Raw genomic sequence first — 18223 nt, forward strand, 5'->3', positions numbered from 1 at the left:
TCAGAAGTGTGGGTATATCCTTAGCTGTGTGTGTGCGTGTGTGTGTGTCAGTTTGCCTGGCGGGGAGGAGGCTGCCTGTATGTGAGGGACTCTGTCCTGTGGAGATTACACAACCTTTTCAAACCAGTCTGACTAGATATAAGGCTTCCCCAGCTCCGACATATACACCCTTCCTGTTCCTCACTGAAACCTGACCAGTCTTTTCCACACCCACTCTCCTCCCCCACCTTTAAACTTCAATAAATATATATATATATATAATCATAATGAAGGTGTTTCTCTCTCAGGCATCCTGGTACCACTGGTGAACATACTGTCTATCACGTTACCGGCCTCTCTCAATTCTGCACATTGAAATTACAGAAGAGAATAGAATCTATTTGCATTCAAAAATGCATTTGTGTCTTATGGCTGTTGGTAAGACCTAGTCACTGCAAGAGCATACAGGTTTCTCTTGACAAAGTGTAGAGTCAAAGAGAGCAAGGTTAGTCTTGTGAGAGAAACAAAATAACAGGGCATGTGGCGACAAGATAAGAGGGCGGGCAGAGAACGCTACCTACAAAATGTTGACGTTCTGATTGGCAGAAGACAACGTCACTCATTTTTAAGACCTCTTCACAGCCAGGAACGTACTGAGCACAAGTTTTGGTATTCAGCCTACTACCTGGCCAAGGTCTTGTCCGCGTTCCCTAGCCTACAAAAAACAACGCAGATGACCGGCGAGGTCTTAACTGTTACTTATCGATGATGGCCTCGCAGAAAGGGATGTTTGCTGGGGTTTTACTTTGTCTCGGTGAGTTTACTGATCTGATATAATTTCATAAATGTCTCTATGTTACACTGCAAGAGCCACACCCATGTGTTTTTTAGGGAAATGTCTCTCCTTTATAGACATTTCTACTATATCAGCGTCACCTCACTTGTTCAGCTCATCTTGTTTTGTACAATTGGTAGAATAGGATGCACTTACATTTGATGAAAAAGCAGAAAGTAAAAGAATGCAATACATTTTGTATTTACTGCCTAGTGTCCAGAGAAGAAGAAACAGAGAGCAGCAGCATTTAAAAATCCTTCAGTTTGTTGATGCACCTGTGCGTCAATCTAAGTAACATAATAAAAATAAAAAAAGCCCAGTCAAAATCCATCAATTTAAACGAGAGATATCCGTTTTTTTTTGCATGGGCTGTATCTCAATCAACCGCATACGCCTATGTCGGCCTTCCGCATCTGCCGTGGAAGGTGTCCGAGCTACACCTGTGTTTGTCAGACCATGAGACATCCCGGAAATCGGTCTTCTCACGAAAACGTCTGAAGCATCCGAACGGTTTGGCCTACAAACTGTTTTGGACTCGTCTGAAGGAAATCCATACAAACGAATGGAAGTATGGAGGTAGTTTTGTGCCGACAAAAATAAGGGGTTAAATATGCACAAAAAAAGCTTAAATATTTCCTGAGCTTTCTTATCTCCTAGATATGACACACGTCAAAACCTTATTCCTTATGATTCATTTTATGACTATTTTTTTGTGCCATTTATGAATATGTTATTCAATGATTTCTATGGGCTATAGTAGTAATGGCCAAATTCAAAATGTTATCAAATATTTGTATTATTATTTTAGGGGTCCTAAAATTCCAAATCAAATAGCTAAATTATATGACCATCTTAAAACAATTCCATATGTTAGCTTAGTACCATAACCCTAGTAGCTAACCCTAACCTTAGGTAGAGGTGTTATTTCATAGTGTTGATGTCTTCACTATTATTCTACAATGTAAAAATAAAGAAAAACCCTTGAATGAGTAGGTGTATCCAAACTTTTGACTGGTAGTGTAAATATATATGACCATTTTATAAATGGTATAATTGCATGATATGATTGCATATACAGTTGAAGTCAGAAGTTTACATACACCTTAGCCAAATACATTTAAACTCAGTTTTTCTGACATTTAATCCTAGTAAAAATTCCCTGTTTTAGGTCAGTTAGGATCACCACTTTATTTTAAGAATGTGAAATGTCAGAATAATAGTAGAGAGTGATTTATTTCAGCTTTTATTTATTTCATCACATTCCCAGTGGGTCAGAAGTTTACATACACTCAATTAGTATTTGGTAGCATTGCCTTTAAATTGTTTAACTTGGGTCAAACGGTTCGGGTAGCCTTCCACAAGCTTCCCACAATAAGTTGGGTGAATTTTGGCCCATTCGTCCTGACAGAGCTGGTGTAACTGAGTCAGGTTTGTAGGCCTCCTTGCTCACACACGCTTTTTCAGTTCTGCCCACACATTTTCTATAGGATTGAGGTCAGGGCTTTGTGATGGCCACTCCAATATCTTGACTTTGTTGTCCTTAGGCCATTTTGCCACAATTTTGGAAGTATGCTTGGGGTCATTGTCCATTTGGGGTCATTGTCCATTTGGAAGACCCAAGCTTTAACTTCCTGACTGATGTCTTGAGATGTAGCTTCAATATATCCACATAATTTTCCTTCCTCATGATGCCATCTATTTTGTGAAGTGCACCAGTCCCTCCTGAAGCAAAGCACCCCCACAGCATGATGCTGCCACCCCCGTGCTTCACGGTTGGGATGGTGTTCTTCGGCTTGCAAGCGACCCTCTTTTTCCTCCAAACATAACGATGGTCATTATGGGCAAACAGTTCTATTTTTGTTTCATCAGACCAGAGGACATTTCTCCAAAAAGTACGACCTTTATCCCATGTGCAGTTGCAAACCGTAGTCTGGCTTTTTTATGGCGGTTTTGGAGCAGTGGCTTCTTCCTTGCTGAGCGGCCTTTCAGGTTATGTCGATATAGGACTCGTTTTACTGTGGATATAGATACTTTTGTACCTGTTTCCTTCAGCATCTCCACAAGGTCCTTTGCTGTTGTTCTGGGATTGATTTGCACTTTTCACACCAAAGTACGTTCATCGCTAGGAGACAGAACGTGTCTCCTTCCTGAGCGGTATGACGCCTGCGTGGTCCCATGGTGTTTATACTTGCGTACTATTGTTTGTACAGATGGACGTGGTACCTTCAGGCGTTTGGAAATTGCTCCCAAGGATAAACTAGACTTGTGGAGGTCTACATTTTTTTTTTCTGAGGTCTTGGCTGATTTCTTTTGATTTTCCCATGATGTCAAGCAAAGAGCCACTGAGTTTGAAGGTAGGCCTTGAAATACATCCACAGGTACACCTCCAATTGACTCAAATTATGTCAATTAGCCTATCAGAAGCTTCTAAAGCCATGACATCATTTTCTGGAATTTTCCAAGCTGTTTAAAGGCACAGTGAACTTAGTTTATGTAAACTTCTGACCCACTGGAATTGTGATACAGTGAATTATAAGTGAAATATTCTGTCTGTAAACAATTGTTGGAAAAATTACTTGTGTCCTGCACAAAGTAGATGTCCTAACCGACTTGCCAAAACTATAGTTTGTTAACAAGAAATATGTGGAGTGGTTGAAAAACAAGTTTTAATGACTCCAACCTAAGTGTTTGTAAACTTCCGACTTTAACTGTATATATATTAAATTATTATAATGTTTTATTTTTAATACTGAACATTTTCAAATTATCCAATGGATTATGTTCATTTACTGGTAAAATAAAAAAAGTGGAGGTACAAAAACCTAAATTCTATTTTAATTAGCTCCATGGCTCAGGTGGCCAAGTGTACGCTACGGCGAAAAGCTGTTTGGCTCAGCTCAGTCGCGACTCGCAAAGAGGAAGAACTTTGCAGGTGTTTCTGATGAACATACAATGCCATGCTGGTGGGTGGTAACATTCAAATAAAACCCAACCCTGAAAAGAAATGTAGACTGAAAATGTATTAGCACATCATGTCATAGGGGAAACACACAGCATGTCATAGGGGAAACACACAGCATTGGCACGGAAAATATTCAAAGTCCCCACTTCGGATTTCCCACTTCAAGCCCAAATATATCATACTTTGACTAAAACAATTACTTATTGAATTGTTGTGCAACATCATGGGCATTATCTTTCAGTCTGAAAAAATAATAATTCCTCTCTTGTGGTACTTTAAGGTTTCATCTCCTTCAAGTTGGTGGCAGCTCATTTGCCATTAATTTTCGTGTTACAAAGCACTGTCACGACTTCTGCCGAGGCTGCCTCCCCTCCTTGTTCGGGCAGGTTTCGGCGTTCGTCGTCACCAGCTTACTAGCTACTGCCGCTCCCATTCTCATCACTCCACTTGTCATGTCTTGTCTTGTCAATCACACACACCTGGTGCTCATTCCCCTAATTAGTATGGGTATAAGTGTTCGCTCTGTCTCCTTGTCTTTGTGAGTGATTGTTCATTGTGGGAAGAGACTCGCTCATTGAGATACTCGCTCATTGAGATACTCGCTCATTGAGATACTCGCTCATTGAGATACTCGCTCACGTATTTTGTGCCAGGGTTGATTTTCCCCTTTTTCATTACGGTTGTTGTATTTTGTGTTTGGTCAGGTTGGATTGTTTTCCCCTGTACCTGTTTCGAGTGGCGCTGTTAGCGCATTCAACTGCTGTGAGGAATAAACTCTGCATTTCCCGATTTGACTCCTGACTCCGTCCATTATTCACCACTTAATCTTAACAGTGCTCACCTCCTACAGCTCTATGCCTCCAGTGTCTGTAAAACCTGTCTTCCTGTCTCCCTGTTTCTTCCTGTCCTGTCCTCCTGTTTGTCTCTCTCTGTCCCAGTCGTGTCCACAACTGTAGCTTTACAGGTGTCCATCCCTGAGCGTATCTATGAGTTCGCCAGGGGAGACAACATCACTATACCATGCAGCTTCAAACCCAAGAACCCAACCAACAGTCTGGTCATCATATACTGGTTGGCAGAAGCAGACAATCCAGAAGAGCCAGAGGTAATAAATCAGCCAGAAACTGCTCTGACCAGCCCTGACTATTACGTCCAGTGGGGTTCAATTATTGATCCCCTTGATAAAGGGAGATAGCTCAGTTGGTAGAGCATGGCGTTTGCAACGCCAGGGTTGTGGGTTCGATTCCCACGGGGGGTTAGTATGAAAATAAAAAAGAATAATGTATGCACTAACTGTAAGTCGCTCTGGATAAGAGCGTCTGCTAAATGACATAAAGATAAGCAATAATGACTATTAAATTAAAATGCTGAGCTCAAAAAAAAATGGGGAAATTGTATTTTATACTAATACAATTGCGCAGAGAAAGAGATTTTATTTAACAAGTAATTCATTTTTTTTCAAAAAGGTAGGGGTCAAAATTGAGACCCCCTAAAGATTCGTATAAATAAAGTAGTAAAATGTTTTTTTGGGGTCCCATATTCCTACCACGTAATGACTACATCAAGCTTATGACTACAAACTTGTTGGATGCATTTGCAGTTCGTTTTGGTTGTGTTTCAGATTATTTATTACTCCTGAGTGGCGCAGTGGTCTAAGGCACTGCATCGCAGTGCTAACTGTGCCACTAGATCCTGGTTCGAATCCAGGCTCTGTCGCAGCTGGCCGCGACCGGGAGACTCATGGGCGTCGCACAATTGGCCCAGGGTAGGGGAGGGAATGGCCGGCAGGGATGTAGCTCAGTTGATAGAGCATGGCGTTTGCAACGCCAGGGTTGTGGGTTCGATTCCCACGGGGGGCCAGTATAAAAAAAATATGTATTCACTAACTGTAAGTCGCTCTGGATAAGAGTGTCACGATCGTCTTCAAAATGAGCGGACCAAAGCGCAGCGTTTGTAGCGAACATGTCGACTTTATTAAATAAAGCAACCACGAAAAAACAACAAAACCAAATGACGATACGTGAAGTCCAAAAATGACAATGACTGAACAGGAACACGTAACATAGAACAATGGAACAAAAACCCACAAACACAAGGTGAAAAACACACAGAATATATATGGCTCCCAATCAGAGATAACGAGCCGACAGCTGACACTCGTTACCTCCGATTGGGAGTCATTGACCAATCACCACTAAACACAAACAAAATGAAACTCACCCATCCCCAACACCACCAAATGAAATACACCCTGGCTCTAACACACAGTCCCGGAGCCAGAGTGTGACAGTACCCCCCCCTAAAGGCGCGGACTGCGACCGCGCCTCAACTAGGGCTAACCAAGGGAGGGCTGGGTGGGCATACCTCTTCGGCGGTGGTTCAGGCTCTGGTCGTGATCCCCACTCCACCATAGTCACTACCCGCTTTTGTAGCCTCCTCCACCTGACCACCCTCCAAATTAACCCCACCGGATTAAGGGGCAGCACCGGACTGAATGGCGGATCCTGGCTGGCTGGCTCTGGCGGATCCTGGCTGGCGGGCGGATCCTGGCTGGACGGCTCTGGCGGATCCCGGCTGGACGGCTCTGGCGGATCCCGGCTGGGCGGCTCTGGCGGATCCCGCCTGGGCGGCTCTGGCGGATCCCGGCTGGGCGGCTCTGGCGGATCCCGGCTGGACGGCTCTGGCGGATCCCGGCTGGACGGCTCTGGCGGATCCCGGCTGGACGGCTCTGGCGGATCCCGGCTGGACGGCTCTGGCGGATCTCGGCTGGACGGCTCTGGCGGATCCCGGCTGGACGGCTCTGGCGGATCTCGGCTGGACGGCTCTGGCGGATCCCGGCTGGACGGCTCTGGCGGATCCCGGCTGGACGGCTCTGGCGGATCCCGGCTGGACGGCTCTGGCGGATCCCGGCTGGACGGCTCTGGCGGATCCTGGCTGGACGGCTCATGGCTGGCTGACGGATCTGGCTGCTCATGGCTGGCTGACGGATCTGGCTGCTCATGGCTAGCTGACGGATCTGACTGCTCATGGCTAGCTAACGGATCTGGCTGCTCATGGCTGGCTGACGGATCTGGCTGCTCATGGCTGGCTGACGGATCTGGCTGTTCATGGCTGGCTGACGGATCTGGCTGCTCATGGCTAGCTGACGGATCTGACTGCTCATGGCTAGCTGACGGATCTGACTGCTCATGGCTAGCTAACGGATCTGGCCGCTCATGGCTGGCTGACGGATCTGGCTGCTCATGGCTGGCCGACGGATCTGGCTGCTCATGGCTGGCTGACGGATCTGGCTGCTCATGGCTGGCTGACGGATCTGGCTGCTCATGGCTGGCTGACGGATCTGGCTGCTCATGGCTGGCTGACGGATCTGGCTGCTCATGGCCGACTGACGGATCTGGCTGATCCTGTCTGGCGGAAGGCTCTGGCTGATCCTGTCTGGCGGAAGGCTCTGGCTGATCCTGTCTGGCAGAAGGCTCTGGCTGATCCTGTCTGGCAGAAGGCTCTGGCTGATCCTGTCTGGCAGAAGGCTCTGGCTGATCCTGTCTGGCAGAAGGCTCTGGCTGATCCTGTCTGGCGGAAGGCTCTGGCTGATCCTGTCTGGCGGAAGGCTCTAGCGGCTCCGGTCTGGCGGACGGCTCTGATGGCTCATGGCAGACGGGCGGCTTTGCAGGCTTTGGGCAGACGGGCAGTTCAGGCCCCGTTGGGCAGACGGCAGACTCTGGCCGTCTGAGGCGCATCGTAGGCCTGGTGCGTGGTGCCGGAACAGGAGGTACCGGGCTGAGGACACGCATCTCAGGGCTAGTGCGGGGAGAAGCAACAGGGCATGCAGGACCCTGGGGACGCACCGTAGGCTTGGTGCGAATAGCAGGAACGGGCTGGACCAGGCTGGCGACTCGCACCCCTGGTTTGGTGCGAGTGGCAGGAACAGGCCGGGCCGGGCTGGCGACGCATACCGTAGGCTTCGTACGTGGCACAGGAACCGGCCGGGCTGGGCTGGCGACGCGCACCGTACACTTGGTGCGGGTGGCAGGAACAGGCCGAACCGGGCTGGCGACGCGCACCGTAGGCTTCCTACGAGGCTCAGGAACAGGCCGGGCTGGGCTGGCGACGCGCACCGTACACTTGGTGCGGGTGGCAGGAACAGGCCGAACCGGGCTGGCGACGCGCACCGTACACTTAGTGCGAGGGGCCGGAACAGGCCGTACCGTACGGGGAACACACACTACTGGCTGTACCTCGGGATTAGGAACGGGCCGGACCGGACTGGTTACACACCCCAGTACCTCTCGCCGAGCCTCTACACCTTCCTTCCCTGTTTTTCCCAGTAGCCCCCTTAACCTGGTAGCCTCCTGAATCCGTCCCTTTTCTGCCTCCGTCAGCCCCCTTAACCTGGTAGCCTTCTGCATCTGCCTTGTGGCAGCCTCCTGCTGCTCAGTCGCCCAAGCCATGTGCCCCCCCCAAAAAATTTCTTGGGGTTGCCTCTCGTCCACGGGCTTCCAGCCTCGCCTTCGTGCTGCCTCCTCATACCACCTCCTCTCGGCTTTGGCTGCCTCCAGCTCTTCACGAGGGAGGCGATATTCTCCCGGTTGTGCCCAAGGACCCTTTCCGTCCAATAACTCTTCCCATGTCCAGACCCTCGGCTCCTGGACACGCTGCTTGGTCCTTTGGGGGTGGGTTTTTCTGTCACGATCGTCTTCAAAATGAGCGGACCAAAGCGCAGCGTTTGTAGCGAACATGTCGACTTTATTAAATAAAGCAACCACGAAAAAACAACAAAACCAAATGACGATACGTGAAGTCCAAAAATGACAATGACTGAACAGGAACACGTAACATAGAACAATGGAACAAAAACCCACAAACACAAGGTGAAAAACACACAGAATATATATGGCTCCCAATCAGAGATAACGAGCCGACAGCTGACACTCGTTACCTCCGATTGGGAGTCATTGACCAATCACCACTAAACACAAACAAAATGAAACTCACCCATCCCCAACACCACCAAATGAAATACACCCTGGCTCTAACACACAGTCCCGGAGCCAGAGTGTGACAAAGAGTGTCTGCTAAATGACTAAAATCTAAATATTTGGTGCCCAATAGAAATGAATGGTAAATTGTGTCACTTTTATTATAAATAAGAATAGAAGATGTTTCTAAATACATCTACATTAATGTGGACGCTACCATGATTACGGGTAATCCTGAATGAATCGTGAATAATGATGAGTGAGAAAGTTAGAGGGTCAAAGATCATACCCCCAAGACATGCTACATTCTGTAGCACCAGAATGTCACCATTACCAATAACAGGGGGGGTTAGAATTTGTGTTAACATTTTTTATTTTTTATTTTACCTTTATTTAACTAGGCAAGTCAGTTAAGAACAAATTCTTATTTACAATGACGGCCTACACCGGCTAAACCCGGACGACGCTGGGCCAATTGTGCGCCGCCCTATGGGACTCCCAATCACGGCCGGTTGTGATACAGCCTGGAATCGAACCAGGGGGTCTGTAGTGATGCAGTGCCTTAGACCACTGCGCCACTCGGGAGCCCATGTTGTACATGTTGTTGTTGTTGTTGACATTGTTGTTTCCAGATATCCATCCTATCCTACTACTCTACTGGTGATCTGGACATCAGTGACGGGTATGACGGAAGAGCTTCCCTGGAGCAGGACATAGCTAAAGGAATAGCCAACCTGAAGCTCTCCTCCATCGGTCTCAAGGACAACCGACAATACGAGTGTCGGGTCTCCATCCCCAAGGATGACGAGGGTCAGCTGGCTGACACCGCCCGCATGGTGGTCCTGGGTAAAAAACAATGACTTCCATAGAATGAAGTAGAATTACAGAATATTACATAATAAACCCTAGAATTTAGCTTTCATTCCGCTTTATTCCATAATAAACCTTAGAAATCCGTAAAGTGTCGCATGTTGATGATAGTGTTTAACCTAACATTGCAAAAATATTGTGTACACAGTGGCTCCCTCTGTGCCTATCTGTAAGATCAATGGGAGGGCAGAGTACTTCCAGGACATCACTCTCACCTGTCTGTCTGAAGAGGGCTCTCCTCCTCCTATCTACAAGTGGCAGGGCTACGACGTCAAAAACATGCCCCGAGCACCTGCACCCAGGACAACGGAGAGTATGTAGTGTCTGTGTGTGCTTGTTCAGTTTTAGTTCATATGTATGTTGATATGACCTTGACCCTGACCTAACACATTGTATCCATCTCTTCCAGAGGATGGTGTTCTGTCTCTCTTCAACCTCACCATGGAATCCTCAGGATACTACGTCTGTACCTCTTCTAATAAGATCCGCAGTGCCAAATGCAACCTGACGCTGTCTGTCATGCCACGTGAGTGTGCAACACGAGACTGTGTTAGCCTGCTGAGCTTAAGCTTAGGCATTATCTCTGGGAGCTAACACAAATGTTCAGATCTGAGGCAACATAACCATCACATGAGGCTGGTCCTGTAACAGGATACATACAGACACATTTTATCAATAGAAATGTATATTCCTCTACATCTCCTCCTCACCTCTCCTCTCCTCTCCTCTCCTCTTAACCTTTCCTCTCCTCTCCTCTTCACCTCACCTCACCTCTCCTCCTCTCCTCTCCTCTTCACCTCTCCTCTTCACCTCTCCTCCTCACCTCTCCTCTCCTCTTCACCTCTCTTCTCCTCACCTCTCCTCTCCTCCTCACCTCTCCTCCTCACCTCTCCTCTTCACCTCTCCTCTTCACCTCTCCTCTTCACCTCTCCTCTTCACCTCTCCTCTTCACCTCTCCTCTCCTCCTCACCTCTCCTCTTCACCTCTCCTCTTCACCTCTCCTCTTCACCTCTCCTCTTCTCCTCTCCTCTCCTCTCCTCCTCTCCTCACCACTCCTCTCCTCTCATCTCTCTCCTGTAGCGTCTATGACCATGGGTTCAACAGCAGGTATCATTGGAGGCGTTGTGGTTGGTGCTCTGGTGCTGCTCATCATCCTCATCTACTGCTGCTGCTGCAGAAAGAAGGAGGAGAAAGCAGAGGAGTACGCTATGGGGTACGTATGGTCTGACACACACACAGCATGAGAGCTGAGATGGTGAGAACAGACAGCGTGCTGAGTCTCCTGTCCTCTGATATGTCCTCAGGGTTCCAGAGGGGGAGGAGTTCCACGACATCAAACCCGTGGTGAACGGCGAGGTTCGCCAGACGCGCAGCACGGAAGACGACGATGACGACGACCACCCACCGAAGATCGTGGACCGGCGCGACCAGTACAAGGAACGCAGCGAGAAGGACTACGATGACCGCCACAGCGACTACGATGACCGCCGCAGCGACTACGATGACCGCCGCGAACGCTACGGTGACCGCAGGAACCAGGACGACCGCTCCTCTGACCGCCGTGACCGGTACGACCATGACCGTGGTTACGATGAACGCAGCGACGGCGGACGGTACAGTGACCGTTATGATGAGCCCTATGATGACCGTGACAGACCGCCCAGTGTACCGGCCAATAAACCTGCTAAGCCTTCTACAAATAGAATATAATAAAATCACTTTATTTTTCCCGCAAGGGAACTTCTTTTTAGAGTGGTTCAAAATATAAATAAATAGCGTAAACATAGTAGCTAGGTTAGGCTACACAAAGTGGCTAGCGACTAGGCTGAACTTAGTTACATAAATAACAGGACAACGATAAACACAACATAAATTTTTTTAAAGCCTATATATCAGGGATCATCAACTAGATTATTTTTTTCTTTAGTGGAAGGTCAGAGGGCCGGAACATAATTACAAATCATTTGTAGACTGCAGATTGACTGCAAGAAGCCAAAACATATATCATTTTTGACGACAAATATAATCATTTATAACCTTGCTTACATTTGTATACGATCACATATACTGTATATCTCTCTCTTATACGTGGGAAAACTTGAACAGATTTCCAAAAAATAAAATCACTTGGGGCTGATTTCCTGGGGTTTGTACAGTCTTATGTCCAACAATAAAAATGATAAAAATACAAATATATATCATGTATTTTTTGCTCAGAAAACTTGGGGGGCCAGATAAAAGGGTCCGCCAGTTGGGGAACCCTGCTATAGACTATGATGACTAAAGATGGAGCGGCATTGTATCACTGTTATCTATGGAAAGTCCTTTGATTGAAGGCACGTGGCCTCAAATTGGTGTCAGTTCAGTAGTCAGAAAGCGAATTGAAATGCTGATTCAAGATTTGAAAAGTGCCATTTAGTATTTTCAATGAGGATTTTTTTTTTAATCGGAATTTCAATTTGCTTGCTGTTACAAGCTGCCATTGCCTGAAAAACGCTGTGTATCAATTCTCAGTGTAGCTTATTGGATAATTGATTTTGCCACCTGCCTTATTGTCTACTGTTGGTTGGATTTTTATGTCAATCTCAGGTCTTGTCCGTTTGAGAACCACGTGCCATTTGGTGACGGTTTATTTGTTTTTATCAACTGTAGATTGCTAATACCTCCTCTAATGTGAAAAGTTGGTGTTACATTGAATTAATAAAGTTGTTAACCTTTTAATAGTTGTTTTTATTACTTAGAAGTACTGTGTTCTGTTTTGTACATCTATGTTGCTTCATGATGCTTGTTAATACACAGTTCTGCAGCTGTGAGTAGTGTAGTGTCAGGTGTCTCAGGTGAGTCGTCATTAACGTATTCAAACCATGACTTGTTTTTGGAGAGAGAGAGAGAGCGATCAGGCATTATGAAAGAGAACCTAGAGCCCCATTTAAGAAGAGAGAGAGAAACTAGATTCACTGTGTGGCATGTGCCTGTCGTTTCACTTCCTCATTATAGCCTGAGGCCAGATAACAGACTCACTAAACTGGTGCATAGGAAGTGGCTTTCTTACTTATTGGGTTGGTCTGAGTGAGGAGTCGTTTGTTTTTAATTCTAGGGAAGGGTAGATAATCTCGCCTTTAATCTTTTACCAAAAATGTCTAACATTTATTTTGTTTTTATGCATTTGTAATGTACAGGGACACAATTTAACTAGTTAAAACATAAAATGTTTGAGGTTTTTGTATGCATTTGTAATGTACAGGGACACAATTTAGCTAATTAAAACATCAAATGTTTGAGGTTTTGGTTAGATGTGATGGTAAAATTATAAACCTGTAATTAAAAATGTATCATGTTTCTAATCAGTGTACAAATGTTTTCATTGGGATTAAAGTTAATTTATATTAAAGCCAAATGTTGTATCTATTGCAAGGCCCCAGTGTGTGTGGTTTCAGTGCAGACAAAATAATGTTGCCTCTTTCTCTTTCGCTCTAGAAAATGAATGTACAGAACCTAAAGAAACGACAGAGGGCAGCAATGCACCTTGACTAATTTCTCTTCGTTGTGGGACCGTTGTCTCGTTTATCTCTCTCACGATTAGCCTACGATGGTACCGTCGATTAGTTTGTAAAAGCGGTGGAACGAACTACTCGTTGAATTCCCAATGTGTTATCACTATGCTTTCAACCATCTAAAAGCACAACAAAATTATCAATGGAAAAACAATATCTGGTTTTTGGTTTAGTTGTCATCTAAATGTGTTATCACTGCGCTTTCAACCATTTAAAAGCACAACAATGTTCAAATGGGAAAACAATGTCAGATATTTATTTTTATACGACTTAATATGTTATCACTGTGCTTCATCTAATAGCACAACCGAATTACCTGGATTGCAGTTGAGATTACATCAAAAGCACATAATGCAAGTGATTAATGCTGTTCGAGATTCTGCACAGATTGTTATAGCAATTGAGAAGATCTCTCCAAAGATATCCTGCGTCCTTTGCATGCTATCTTGAACAAGATTTGGTATTCAGCCTAGTGAGCCTACAACCTGACCAAGGGTTTGTCCAGTCCCTAGCCTTGGAAAAAAGACTCAGATGACCAGATTACATTTAAACAAAGTTGAGTCAACCAGTTTGTGCCCAATGGGCTGCCTTTATTCTCGATTATAAATATGCGCCCATCGACTAAGAGGCATTGTTAAATGAAAATATAATATTCAATCGATTTCTAATAAAACACAATTTTATATCCACCTGCACTAGGATACTAGTGGTCGTTCTTGAATTAAGGTGTCATTTGGGCATGGCATTTTGGAAAAAAATGAACTGTATTTTTCTAGATTTGTTTTTATTTAAATGGCTTTGGGGTACATCTTCCCATTCTAAATCAACTAATGGTAGCTTAATGTCTTTTCATATTTTATACCATTATGATGACATTGTTCCACCAGTAGGAGTAGCAACACCAATTACAGAAACAACAATGAGACATTTTAGGTCAATTATGATTTTCTGAAATGGAGGCCACAAATGCTAAAATCTAAGGTCATCAATCCTTTAAAAAAAGTATTTACTAAAGTGATATGATTAATCATTTTGCTCACAATGTTACTTAGCTTCATTCAAATTGACTAACACCAAGTGACACGTTGGATTCAGACACACCAAATGATCAATGGAATCATCAAATGTCATAGTGACATAATAATATATTTTATTTAATATAGACCCCTCCCCTGATAACAGTTTGCCGCTGGAGAGAATGCTCAAGGTCCTTGTATATCTTTGTAATCAGGGATTTTCAAGGCGGTAACACCAATGACATAAAACTGAGGGACACACATGTCTTTATTGTTTTTGTTTCAATGTCTAGCATTCAAAATAATAGATAAATAGATACCTCTAAATCGCCAAAACATGTCACTACACCACTACACATCACCAGTAGGACAAGCCAACCTGTTAGCCCCCAGTAGTTTCTACAATGCATACAAAATTATGTTTGTAGTATAATGAACTTACATATGTTTTCTTATTAAATAACAGTAAAAAAAAAAACGGTATTACTTGTCATGTTTTTGTAATTTTAAAGTGTTTTTACATGGTGCCAAAGTCAAGGATCCGCATTTACCACCGCAATTCAAGAATGACCTCTTTAGGCTACATAGTCCCATTGACCACCACATGTAAAGACGCTTGAGTCACTTTTAAATAAACGCCCCCCTTGTCCTCAAAACGACCAAACCGCGCATGCACCACCCATTTCTCAAACGGTACAGTCCCGTTATACTCGGGCAGAGCCAGGACCTGTACAGTCCCGTTATACTCGGGCAGAGCCAGGACCTGTACAGTCCCGTTATACTCGGCCAGAGCTAGGAGCGTTACAATCCCGTTATACTCGGGCAGTGCTAAAACCGTTACAATCCGGTTTTACTCGGGCAGAGCTAGGCGCTCCGAATTGCGGTTTCAGGAATGAGGTGGAAAAGGCGAGGAGAACATGTACATAGGATTTCTCTAAACGCAAATACTTTGATACGGAAGATGTGTTGGTTGCTGAGATTGTGGATTCCTGTGCTATTCCTGACAGGTAGGTGATGAAAATGTATATAACTTTTTACTGACTAACTAGTCAACCTAGCAGTGTAACAGGTTAAACAGCTTTATCATGTTGAGTTTTCTCCTCACCTCTTTTACTTTTAAGATGTTTGTGTGCTGGGCTCCAACCTGCCCTCGTTTTGATTTCTAACAGAAAAAAATGGTTGATGTTTTTTCCGTGTTTTTTGCACATCAACTTTTTTTTCCAGGATTTACAAATGGAAAACATTTCAGGAAAGAAGGATACATTGTAGCCTTCAAAGAAAAAACCTTAATTTACTTTCAAGTTACAGTAACGTAGACCTATAGTACAATATTTGTGAAGCCCGTAAACGACACAAAGTAACGGATTTGGAATGTAGGCTATCCTGCCGTTTGATTTCAACATCACGAGGGATAGAAGTATGAGCTTTGTTGTGTGGCTTTAGTGCAGCCCAATGAAGGCAGCACTGGTCTGGCGGCTGGAGCTAATCTACTGTTTGTTCCATGGTACTCATCCATGTGTGAATGATGTGAAGGGAAGTTTAGAGGTCACGGATTAGGAAGGGCTGACTTCAATCAGTGTACAATAGCGTACATTGGAGTTCTAATATCCATTAATTAATTAATTAAAAAAATTACAGTGAAGTATGAAAAAAGAGTTGTGTATTACAGATAGGGAATAATGTTTTGTAATCGTTTAGTTTTCAGAAATTATAAACCTTTAGATTATAGATTCTATCCCTGAGTCCAAGTTGTCTAATGTAGGTTACAATGCTCCTTTTTGATTATGTAGTTATATATAGAAGATTTGTAGATTTCTCCAGCTCTGTGTTTAAAATGTACTTACAGGTAGCAGCAGGTGTTTGAGGGACACCATAGGTCCTTAGACTAGCAGCAACTGTTTGAGGGACACCATAGGTCCTTAGACCAGCAGCAGGTGTTTGAGGGACACCATAGGTCCTTAGACTAGCAGCAACTGTTTGAGGGACACCATAGGTCCTTGGACTAGCAGCAGGTGTTTGAGGGACACCATAGGTCCTTAGACCAGCAGCAGGTGTTTGAGGGACACCATAGGTCCTTAGACTAGCAGCAACTGTTTGAGGGACACCATAGGTCCTTGGACTAGCAGCAGGTGTTTGAGGGACACCATAGGTCCTTAGACTAGCAGAAGGTGTTTGAGGGACACCATAGGTCCATAGACTAGTAGAAGGTGTTTGAGGGACACCATAGGTCCTTGGACTAGCAGCATGTGTTTGAGGGGCACCATAGGTCCTTGGACTAGCAGCAGGTATTTGAGGGACACCATAGGTCCTTAGACTAGCAGAAGGTGTTTGAGGGACACCATAGGTCCTTGGACTAGCAGCAGGTGTTTGAGGGACACCATAGGTCCTTAGACTAGCAGAAGGTGTTTGAGGGACACCATAGGTCCTTGGACTAGCAGCAGCTGTTTGAGGGACACCATAGGTCCTTGGACTAGCAGCAGGTGTTTGAGGGACACCATAGGTCCTTAGACCAGCAGCAGGTGTTTGAGGGACACCATAGGTCCTTAGACTAGCAGCAACTGTTTGAGGGACACCATAGGTCCTTGGACTAGCAGCAGGTGTTTGAGGGACACCATAGGTCCTTAGACTAGCAGAAGGTGTTTGAGGGACACCATAGGTCCATAGACTAGCAGCAGGTGTTTGAGGGGCACCATAGGTCCTTGGACTAGCAGCAGGTGTTTGAGGGACACCATAGGTCCTTAGACTAGCAGAAGGTGTTTGAGGGACACCATAGGTCCTTGGACTAGCAGCAGGTGCTTGAGGGACACCATAGGTCCGTAGACTAGCAGCAGGTGCTTGAGGGACACCATAGGTCCTTAGACTAGCAGAAGGTGTTTGAGGGACACCATAGGTCCTTAGACTAGCAGAAGGTGTTTGAGGGACACCATAGGTCCATAGACTAGTAGAAGGTGTTTGAGGGACACCATAGGTCCTTAGACTAGTAGAAGGTGTTTGAGGGACACCATAGGTCCTTGGACTAGCAGCAGGTGTTTGAGGGACACCATAGGTCCTTGGACTAGCAGCAGGTGCTTGAGGGACACCATAGGTCCGTAGACTAGCAGCAGGTGCTTGAGGGACACCATAGGTCCTTAGACTAGCAGAAGGTGTTTGAGGGACACCATAGGTCCTTAGACTAGCAACAGGTGTTTGAGGGGCACCATAGGTCCTTAGACTAGCAACAGGTGTTTGAGGGGCACCATAGATCCTTAGACTAGCAGAAGGTGTTTGAGGGGCACCATAGATCCTTAGACTAGCAGCAGGTGTTTGAGGGGCACCATAGGTCCTTAGACTAGCAGAAGGTGTTTGATGGACACCATAGGTCCTTAGACTAGCAGAAGGTGTTTGAGGGACACCATAGGTCCTTAGACTAGCAGAAGGTGTTTGAGGGACACCATAGATCCATAGACTAGTAGAAGGTGTTTGAGGGACACCATAGGTCCTTAGACTAGCAGAAGGTGTTTGAGGGACACCATAGGTCCTTAGACTAGCAGAAGGTGTTTGAGGGACACCATAGGTCCTTAGACTAGCAGAAGGTGTTTGAGGGACACCATAGGTCCTTAGACTAGCAGAAGGTGTTTGAGGGACACCATAGGTCCTTAGACTAGCAGAAGGTGTTTGAGGGACACCATAGGTCCTTGGACTAGCAGCAGGTGTTTGAGGGACACCATAGGTCCTTGGACTAGCAGCAGGTGCTTGAGGGACACCATAGGTCCGTAGACTAGCAGCAGGTGCTTGAGGGACACCATAGGTCCTTAGACTAGCAGAAGGTGTTTGAGGGACACCATAGGTCCTTAGACTAGCAACAGGTGTTTGAGGGGCACCATAGGTCCTTAGACTAGCAACAGGTGTTTGAGGGGCACCATAGATCCTTAGACTAGCAGAAGGTGTTTGAGGGGCACCATAGATCCTTAGACTAGCAGCAGGTGTTTGAGGGGCACCATAGGTCCTTAGACTAGCAGAAGGTGTTTGATGGACACCATAGGTCCTTAGAC

General features: G+C 45.5%; 2 protein-coding genes across 2 annotated transcripts in view; both read left to right on the forward strand.

Annotated features, from left to right (window-relative positions):
- The first annotated feature begins 263 nt into the window (after positions 1 to 263).
- LOC311109639 (cell surface A33 antigen-like) lies at positions 264 to 13031 on the forward strand. Its single transcript, XM_084152588.1, has 7 exons — positions 264 to 793; positions 4715 to 4881; positions 9385 to 9598; positions 9771 to 9935; positions 10032 to 10148; positions 10703 to 10835; positions 10927 to 13031. The coding sequence occupies exons 1-7, from the start codon at positions 745 to 747 to the stop codon at positions 11330 to 11332; spliced, it is 1251 nt and encodes a 416-aa protein (XP_084008714.1). The 5' UTR covers positions 264 to 744; the 3' UTR covers positions 11333 to 13031.
- A 1985-nt stretch (positions 13032 to 15016) lies between these two features.
- Positions 15017 to 18223, forward strand: part of LOC311109696 (immunoglobulin-like domain-containing receptor 2) — a 28849-nt gene continuing 25642 nt past the window's right edge. Inside the window, exon 1 of the mRNA XM_084152658.1 lies at positions 15017 to 15199. Within this exon, the coding sequence (XP_084008784.1) occupies positions 15085 to 15199 (115 nt within the window). The 5' untranslated portion in view covers positions 15017 to 15084. The remainder of the gene's footprint in view (positions 15200 to 18223) is intronic.

Source organism: Coregonus lavaretus (genome assembly GCF_964263955.1).
Source record: "Coregonus lavaretus genome assembly, chromosome: 35".
Classification (NCBI taxonomy): Eukaryota; Metazoa; Chordata; class Actinopteri; order Salmoniformes; family Salmonidae; genus Coregonus; species Coregonus lavaretus.